General features: G+C 50.9%; 1 protein-coding gene across 3 annotated transcripts; it reads left to right on the top strand.

Moving 5' to 3' along the window:
- The first annotated feature begins 299 nt into the window (after positions 1-299).
- LOC114024551 (liver-expressed antimicrobial peptide 2-like) lies at positions 300-7,937 on the top strand. 3 transcript variants are annotated; one of them, XM_027837591.1, is made up of 4 exons: positions 4,528-4,687; positions 5,105-5,335; positions 5,472-5,668; positions 6,542-7,937. In XM_027837591.1, the coding sequence occupies exons 2-4, from the start codon at positions 5,219-5,221 to the stop codon at positions 6,576-6,578; spliced, it is 351 nt and encodes a 116-aa protein (XP_027693392.1). In that variant the 5' UTR covers positions 4,528-4,687; positions 5,105-5,218; the 3' UTR covers positions 6,579-7,937. The 3 variants fall into 3 exon arrangements, with proteins under 3 accessions (XP_027693407.1, XP_027693392.1, XP_027693401.1); XM_027837606.1 differs by lacking the exons at positions 4,528-4,687; positions 5,105-5,335 and adding an exon at positions 300-401; XM_027837600.1 differs by lacking the exon at positions 4,528-4,687 and having other exon boundaries at positions 5,013-5,335.
- The last annotated feature ends 1,072 nt before the right edge of the window (positions 7,938-9,009 follow it).

The raw sequence follows: 9,009 nt of genomic DNA, 5'->3' as shown, positions 1-9,009 counted from the left end.
CTATGCTAGCTAGTGAGGGTCTTTGCCTCCAGAGTGGATGTTAACCCAGGCTCCCACCTCACTGTTCCTAACTCAGCAATCAGAAGGCCAACCTGGAGCCTGGTCGATATCACTGAGGCACGAGGGCTGGGGAAAGGAATGAGAGGTGAAGAGAGACTGGTAGAAGGGCAGGGGTGAACAATTGCCCAACACCAGCCACGTCTCAAATATTTGAACACGTCCTGCAAGCCAGTGGGGGGCTGGGCCAAGCTGCCTATATGAAGGAGAAGGAGCCGGCCAGGGACCACAGACAGTGACAGCAGAGGCCGTGGCATCAGCAGTGATCCAGCCTGCAAGGTCTGGCCATGAAGGGACTGCTCTTCACGGTCTCGGTGCTGTTCCTACTTCTGCATTTTCAGCAGGTGGGTCTGATTTAGGGGAATCAGAGAATGGCAGGGCTGCTAGGGACCTTCGAGGTCATCAAGTTCTATATCCCCAGCCCCACTTTCCAGGGAAGGAAACTAGGTCCAGAAAGGAAAACTTAGGGCAACAGGATGGCAGGAGGATCCTTAGAATTGTGAGGCTAACTTTCCCCCTCATTTTGCAGAAGAGGAAACTGAGGACCCAAGAGTTCCAGCCAAGCAGAAGCCCACCCCCCCACAAGGCACTGATGAGTATTTCTCTTAAAGGACCCGTGGCATTTTCACATCCAGAAGTCTCCAAATGAATATTTACATTCATTTTTAATTTTTACAATTTACACACCAGTAAAGCAGCATGCTGCAGCTGGGTTTGGAGTCAGGAGAGCTGGGTTCAAATCCCACCTTAAATACTAACTAGGTCAATGTCTCTGGGCAGGTTATTTGCTCTCTCAGAGCCTCAGGTTTTTTGTCTGGAGAACAGGGGTCTCGTGTGTTACCCACAAGATGTGTTTTGCAAGCCCTAAAGCAAGACGTTAGGCCAAACAATTACTATTATTGGGATCTTTTTTTGGTCTGGCCCTGGTATTTCTTCAGTGTGGGTAACTCCCAATGAACCTCTCTCCACTGATACAGAGAGATGAGCCTCTGTTTCCCAATGTCTAGTCTTAGAGTGAGCAGGGCCACTGAGAGGGAAAATCGCTTGGCCACGGTCTGCCATGTTAGGATGTGCCCATCAGAGGCCAAGCTGGAACCCAGGGCTCCCTGCCTCCAGGGCCAGCTCCTCTGCCTTTCATTTTCAAGAATACAGTCATTATACCACCAAAGTGCCAGCCAAATGAACAAGGATATGGTGGGGCAGCAACTGCAGGCTGGCCATGAGTTGTCTGTGCCGCACATCTGGCAGATCTCTCTCTTTAGTGGACAATGGGGCTGGGGGAGACCAGTTGTCAGGTCGGAGCAGTACAAGGCAAGTAGGGGGAGGGGTGGGGGTGGGGCCTGGCTCCTAGAACTTGTCCTGGGCTTCACAAAGGTCCTGGTTAAGCTGGTGGGTCGGAGTAATGATACCTGTGGGCAGCTGAAGCAAGTGGCTTCCTGAGTTTGGCTCCCTTCCCATCTCCCCGAGGGAGAGAATGTGCTTGTAAAAAATGCACTTGTCAGTGCTTTGCCCCTGGAGTATTGTTTTTATGAGAGTCTAATCCTTGAGGGAGAGGTTCTATTTGAAAATGTATTTATAGGAGGCAGATTGGACTGCTCCCAAAGAATTTAGGAACCTTTCTTTTGTGCAAAAGATTCTGGTTCAGAAATCCAAGTATTTTGATTTCCCTCCGAGCCCAACAAGTCCTAGACAAGCCCGTAAATGGAAGGGCCCGAATGTCAGCTGCTCGCAAGCTCATTTTCTGGCAGAATGGTGACATCTGCCGAGCTTTGCACCACTCCTAAAGGCTTCCTAATCATTTCACCTTCATCAGAGGATGACTGAGTGCCGGCCCATGGTTGTGGAGGAGCCTTCACAGGGCCTTCCTTGCACATTATAGGGGCTGGCTCAAAATGTATGCAAGTGAACTAACCTTTCCAGGCCCGCTGGGGGATGCAGAGGTAGAGGACTGGGTCTCTACCTTCAAGAAGCTTACAATCTAATAATACAATTTTAGGGGAGGGTGCAACCAGAAGGCAGGTTTCTCAACTTCAAATATGCAGAGTCTCAAACCAGAATCATTTAGGATTTGTCAGAAACCCTGAATCTCTAACCCAAATGGGAAGTCTGAAAACCCAACAAGGGAAGCTGGGTGGCAAAGTGGATAGGGCACTTGGGCTTGGAATCAGGAAGACTCCTCTTCATGAGTTCAAATCTGGCCTCAGAGAGCAGCTAGGTGGTGCAGTAGAAAGAGCTCTGACCTTGGAGTCAGGAGGATGTGAGTTCAAATCCAGTCTCAGACACATGACACTAGCTGTGTGACCCTGGGCAAGTCACTTAACCCCAATTGCCTCAGCAAAAAAAAAAAAAAAAGTCATTTTTGCCTCAGACACATAACACTTACTAGCTGTGTGACCTTGGGCAAGTCACTTAACCCCATTGCCTAGCCAAAAAAAAAAAACCAAAAAATAAAAAAGAACCAAACAAATCTGGCCTCAGACACTTTCTAGCTGTGTGATCCTGGATGAGTCACTTCACCCTTTTTGCCTCAGTTTCTTCATCTGTATAATGAGCTGGAGAAGGAAATGGCAAACCACTCCAGGATCTCTGCCAAGAAAACCGGAAATGGGGTCACAGAGTCAGACCCGACTGAAACGACTGAATAACAATAACAACAAAAAACACCCACCAAGAGGCCAACCAGCCTTCTCTCTCAACCCAAGAGAGTTATAGGGAGGCAGCAAATGGTCTGCTGCAGTGGGAAGAACACTGATTCTGCAGTCAGAAAATCTGGGTTAGATCTGGACTCTGGTAGGTGGGTGGGTGGCGGTGTCCAATTTGACCAGATAGTCCAGCTGTAAGTGAAGGACATCTGTAAATCCCACCCTAGAGGCCCTGCTCCTCCCCTTTCCCCCCTAGGAGACCTTTGGATTGTAATTTCCAAGCTGTAAGTCACCTAGCCCACCTCCTTATTTTACAGAGAGGACGTGTGCCCAAGGTCACACAAGGAGTGATAGACCAAGCAGGGACTTGATGAGCTCTGGGCTTGAAGTTAAGAAGACCTGCGTTTGATTTCTGCTTCAGACTTTTCCTTGCTGTGTGACCCTGGGCCAGTCCCTTCCCCTCTCTGTAGAATGAGCGGATAGACCTGGATGACCCCCAAGGTCCTTCCTGCTCTAAGTGGATGGTCCTCTGATCATTAAGTGAGAGCCTCCGGCTTGCTAAGCCCTGTGAGCCCCTCACAAATGTCACCAGCAGCAGCAAGAAGACCTCAAAGTAAAAAACCACGAAGACTGAGTGCCAGAACTCTGCCACTCCTCATGAAATAAATCGATGCAGTCACATTTAGCCGAAAATGGAAACAGGGAGGGAGAGTCACCCTCAGACATGGCGCTGGATAACTCAAGCAAGTGGCTTTGTCTCAGCTTCCTAGGACCAGAGATTCAGGCCCTTCGGTGGCATCTAGTCCAACCCACGGCCTGCCCCCCACCCCATGTTACAGAGGAGGAAACTGAGATCCAGGAGGAGGATGTGACCTGTTGGGGGCCTTAGTTTCCTCCATAAAATGGGTGAGTCGGACAAGGCTTCTAGGATATATTCCACATTTAAGTCTATGGTCCTGTGAATGACTGAGCTAGAATTCACACACATGCTCCCACGCACTCACAGTCCTCCACACGGTTGGTCTACTGTCTTTCAAATGGGGAGAATAATACAATGCCTCCCTCGTGGGACTCCGAATGATCAAGTAGTCAGCAACAACGTGAGTACAATTAGGGTTACAATTAGGTGTGTTGAGGCGGGTCAGCTAGCTCATTGTCATCGTCCTTTCGGGAAAACTGAAGGTGATGCCCTGAAGGTTTGGACTGTTTGCTTCCTCCCCCCTGGGAAACCACTGGCTTTCAGGACGATTTGTTTGTGTTAGAAAAACTCTGAAGATAACTCGAATATTGTCCCCCCACCTATGGAACCAAATCTTTTCTTCTCCAGGCTCGGCCTCCACAGAGAGCCAGACTCTGGCTAAGGAGATTCGCCGAAGTCCAATTGGATTCTGGGATGGCTCCACTTCTCAGGGGGGCCCCTGGCTTCCTTGGCTTGCCTTTGTGGGAGGCAAGCTCCCCTCTTCCTCCTCCCCCTCCTCCTCTTCTCCTTCTTCCTCCTCTTCCTCCTCCTCTTCTCCCTCTTCCTCCTCTTCCTCTTCCTCCTCCTTCTCTTCTTTCTCCTCCTTCTTCCCCCATCCCCAACTTCTATTCCTCTCCAAGTTCCCATGTATTATCTCTACCCCCAGCAAAGTTCGAGCAGGCCTCAGACTCCATTGTCTCCTCCCCCTGGGGCCTCAGGCTTTGGACTCAGCAGCTCTTAGGTGGCTACCGGCCAGGGGCAACGCCCTCTCTCCCTCCCTTTTCCTTCCTTTTCTCTTTCAATACTGAACAAGCTTTCCGGGGGGCTGGGAGAGAGTGGCTCAGTGAGCAGGAGTGGCACGGGATGAGCCCTTAACTGCGGGGGCTCTGCAGCCGACGGGCCCAGGGCAGACACTCGAGTCATCTTCTGTTTTACCAACACAGACAAATTATTGGGAAAGCAGACAGTTTTACGGAGGGAGGAACAGAGGGAACGTTTGTCGGTTCTCACTCGGGCCTCACAACAACAGGTAGCCATTTTATACAGATGACTTGCCTGGCATCACACACCTGGCTAGTGGCAGAGACCAAGCTTGAACCCAGGACTCCATCAGACTCTGTCTCTTTCCCACTGTGCTAGACAGATAGTGGGGGGAGGGGCAACAGAGACTCCAGGCTGCGGTCCCTGCGGTGGGAGCGACAGAGACTGGAGGATTCCCTAAGTCTACTGGGGGGGGGGCCTGGCAGGTGGCAGGTGAGGCAAGCAGGAGGAATTCACCTGGAGTGTGGCTGCCTAATTTAACTAACTCTTCTAGCTCACCAAGTACAGAGCTCAGTTGTGCTGGTCGGGCCCTCTGCATTTCTGCGCCCTGAGGCGAAGACCCAGTCACCCCACCCAAATTTTGGCTTTGACAGACAGACACATAAAACTTCTCTCCATCCATTAGACAATCCTACAGTCATGACTGTCAGCACGGATTCCAGCCGCTATCAGGACCCACAGGAAGGAAATCACACAGCAAGAAAGCAGCGGAGAGAGCACCGTCTTCCAGCTCAGCGCGATGTCCACAGGACCCTATTCCACTGCTGGGAAATGTGAACTGCTGCGCTCTATTGGACATTGGACAGAGGCTCCGATCTGTTTCCTTGGGCGCTCGAGAATCAAACAGTACTTTCTTGTTAGAAAGCCAGCTTAGTTCTTTTCTAACTTTTTATTCTAATTTTGTTCTAAAATGAGACCAAAGCCATTTTTGCAACACATACCCTGTTGGGACCATTGTTACAGCGATAGATGTCTCTGCCTTGTGATTACAGGTTGTGTCGAGCCCTATGAGGGACAAAGAGGCCTCTGAACCTGAGGCTGAGATGGATACTTTGATTGGGGCTGGTTCTCGGGGGCAACCCCTACTTCGTCGGGTGGCTCGGATGACTCCATTCTGGAGATCACTGGGCTACAAACCTTCCCAGGCCCATTGCTTACGGGACCTGGAGTGCATCAGCAAATACTGCAGGTGAGTGGCTCTAGCCTCAGTGAACGGTGGGTGACAAGAAAGCAGGCCTCAGACCTATCTACATTAGAAACCACGGGAGCTCAGACCTTGCTGGCCCAGCTTTCAAGAGCCCAGGGTCTCCATGTCGGCGGCTTTGGTGGATGCTTCATAGGCTTACACATAAGCCTTGCACAGGATCCATGCTAACTTGCTAGGCATCGTGCCAAACAGTGCTCCTGCTGCCAAGTAGGCATTGCAGCACACAGTGGGCAGTGCTAGGGGCAATGAGCGTCAGTTGTCCCTGAGAGCTGTCCCAAAGTGGGACAGGCAACTGTGGGAAGTGGTGGGTTTCCTCGTCACGAGAGAGCTTCAAGCAGAGACTTCAAGCAGAGTGAGGAAGAAGAGAGAAGAAGAAAGGCTATTGCAGACCCCCCCCCAAGAAATTCCAGGAAGTGTTTGAGGGGGACAGAGAGTGATCCAGTTTGGCTAAAGCATAGAATATGTGCAGGGACTTTCCAGAGATAAGACTGGACAGTGCCCTAGAGTCAGAGGAGCTGGGTTCAAGTCCTATACGATCTTGAACAAATCACTTTTCCTCTCTGGGTTTCAAAGGGAGAGGGCTGGACTAAATGACCTCCATGGTCCCTTTCAGCTCAGATCCTTTAAGCGTCTGGACAAGAGATTGACCTTTGCTCAGCTGATAAGATGTCTGAGCAGAGGGGTAATGTAACTGATGGCAAATCATTCTGTCAGCAGCATGGAAGATCAGCTTGGAGAAAAGGAAGACGTGTTTGGAGGCTATTGCAGAGAATGAGGGGACAGCTTAGATAGTTCTGGGCTTCTAAGGGCTGAGGCTTCCTAGGGTCTAGCTTACTCTCTGCGTTTTCTTGACAGGAATGGCTTCTGCTCAAAGCCTCAGTTGGAATCCTGAAGCCATGGATGCTGAGGCTAGAGAAGCGCCAGAGGCCCCCTGAGCCCTCCTACCCCGCCTCACCCCCACTTCATTTGGGGACTTTCAACATCTCCTTGCTTTGCTTCACTGTATGAGACATGCCTTTTCCCAAGCTTTCAGAAGAGGGGGGCAGTCACGCCCATTAACTTTGCCCCTGTGCACCCCAGTCTGAACCCTGCTGCTGGAGAAAGCCCTCAGGCCTCCTTCCACGTAGGGCTCTGTCCTGAAATAGACAGCTTCCAGCTGTTGGGAATACAAAGCCATAACTAGACTGTGGCACCGGGGCCTTTGTCCTAGGACACCCAAATTGAGAGGCTGATGATAGCTCTTACTCTGCTTTGATAGCATAGAAACAATTGTACAAGAATAATTAGTTAAAAATCAGAAGCTACCAGTTGACATAACACCTCCCCTCACTAGCTGCACCCGAGACAATTCTTTCCCCCCACCAACTGCCCCCATCATGATCTCCTCAGAAGCAGTTGCAGGGAATCCCAAGGCCTCAGTGCAGGAGTCTTTGTCTCTCTATTTTGGGGTAGTACCCCCCAGGGGGCTTTGTGCCCCAGCATATTTCCCTCCCACAAATGAATTTCTCTCAAAAGGTTGATTAGAGGTACTATTCCATGTTGCTTGCCTCTGGCACCAAAATCGCTCACTAGTTATAGCCCTATTAGGGAGGAGCCCAGGAGCCTGGGGAGGGATTTGATGCTCTAGAGAGTTCCAGATAATTCAGTATGGGAGAGGGTAGGGGGGACCCTGGTACATACCTACTGATGACTGGTCAGTGAAAGAGGAGGGAGGAATCTGGGAAGAGAGTATCTGCCTGGTACTAAGAAGAATATCTGAGGTTTGCAGACCTCATCAGCGCATAAATTGTCCCCTGTCACCATGGCAGAGCCCAGCCCTCCCTCCGTGGCCCCTATTCCCAGGCCGTTCTCTGCCCATCTAGAATTTCTTACCCTCTTCAGGGTGGCCCCAGAAGTATACTGTAAAAGGTCGTCTCTTTGGGGGGAGGCATGTGATTCTCCCAGACTGCATTGTTTTAGTGATTTCCCTGGACCCCAGCCCCTTAGGGGTGATCTGAAAGGCCATATGTCCAGATCACACCTACCACTACTGAAACTTTCCCATGCCACAAGAGAAAAAGTCAAAGTGACTATGAGTCTGCAAGCAGTTTAAATTGGATGTAGGCAAAGATGCACCTGCTTCCTTCGTTCTTCACAAACTCATCTTCTGTGAATTAGCCAGCCCTTGGAGACCTACGACCTTAAACGAGACTGTGTGCTTCTCTGTGAGATGCTCAGGTGGGAGGATGAATAAAGGCTGCCATGCACTTTACACACATTGTCTCCCTTGAGCCTGGGTGTACCTGCTGGGGATTCCTGCCCTCCTAGACCCTAGCTTTGAAACCTCCTGACTATGTGGCCTGGAGCAAGACACCCGATAATAACACTTGGACTTCCTGCCTCACACAGTCCTTAACATTCCAAAGGACCCATGACCCGTTTGGGTGTTCCCTCCATAGATAGAGATCAAGGCCCATCCATAGCTGGCCCACCTGGACACGTCCATAACCTCCCATAAGTTGGCCCCAGAGAGTCCACCCAACAGGTTACTGGCCTTCCTCCGTGCTCCTGACATCACGAGGATGCCAATGGAGTGAGGACCTGACTCGTCTTCAGCTAGCTTGCCCTCTCTGGACAGCCCACTTTCCTTTTCAATCATCTGTTTCTCTGCATCCCATGAGGCCCCTTCCCCAGAATAAGTCCTCACTTGTAGTGTGTTGTAGTGTGCCCCTGCTCTGTGTGTGTGTGCACAGTCGAATCCACACGTGTGTGTACCTTTAAGCCTGGAGAAATGGGAACAGTTACTATTATAAATAACCCCTGATTGGAGGGACACCACCAAGGGATGCTGCCTGTCCCTGCCACTGCTAGAGGTGCCCCCTTTGAGCTGAGTTTGTTTTCAGGGTGTCCCTGCTTAGCAGGGGACACTCAGTAATACCCACTACCATGCTGGCTAACTATAATTCACCAGAAAGGGATGGGCCATGGGGTACAACCCTGAGATGCCAAGCCTGGGTGCTGGCACTGCCAGGGGGTAGCCAGAGAATAGCTCCTGGCAAAGGTCAGAGGGCCTCAGAGTTAGAGCAGGAGGGTCCCTCAGAGGATGTCTAGTCCAACCCCAGGGCAAGGGGAATTGAGGCCCAGAGAGGAGGACGCAGTTTGAGTCAGAGACCATCAAAGCCAAAATCAGGTAACAGGTCTTCAGAAGTTTATAAGGAAATCTCTGCTTGGCTGCCCTGGCTGCTGACGTTATCCTATCAAGACCTGCTGTGGATGGGGCTACCCACCCTACTGAAGAGCTAACTCCACACACCAGGAGGGCCCAAAGGACCAGCAACAGCTCA

Source organism: Vombatus ursinus, unplaced genomic scaffold, assembly GCF_900497805.2.
Source record: "Vombatus ursinus unplaced genomic scaffold, bare-nosed wombat genome assembly UNPS02004571.1, whole genome shotgun sequence".
NCBI lineage: Eukaryota > Metazoa > Chordata > Mammalia > Diprotodontia > Vombatidae > Vombatus > Vombatus ursinus.
Note: the sequence above shows the minus strand (reverse complement) of the source record. Positions and strands in the feature narration are given on the sequence as shown.

Excerpts from the sequence above, each read along its gene's own strand:
- LOC114024551 (XM_027837591.1), top strand. The coding sequence starts at position 5,219 with ATGTCCACAGGACCCTATTCCACTGCTGGGAAATGTGAACTGCTGCGC. Across the intron at positions 5,336-5,471 it reads GAATCAAACAGTACTTTCTT|GTTGTGTCGAGCCCTATGAG; the intron begins GTTAGAAAGCCA and ends TTGTGATTACAG. Across the intron at positions 5,669-6,541 it reads TGCATCAGCAAATACTGCAG|GAATGGCTTCTGCTCAAAGC; the intron begins GTGAGTGGCTCT and ends TTTTCTTGACAG.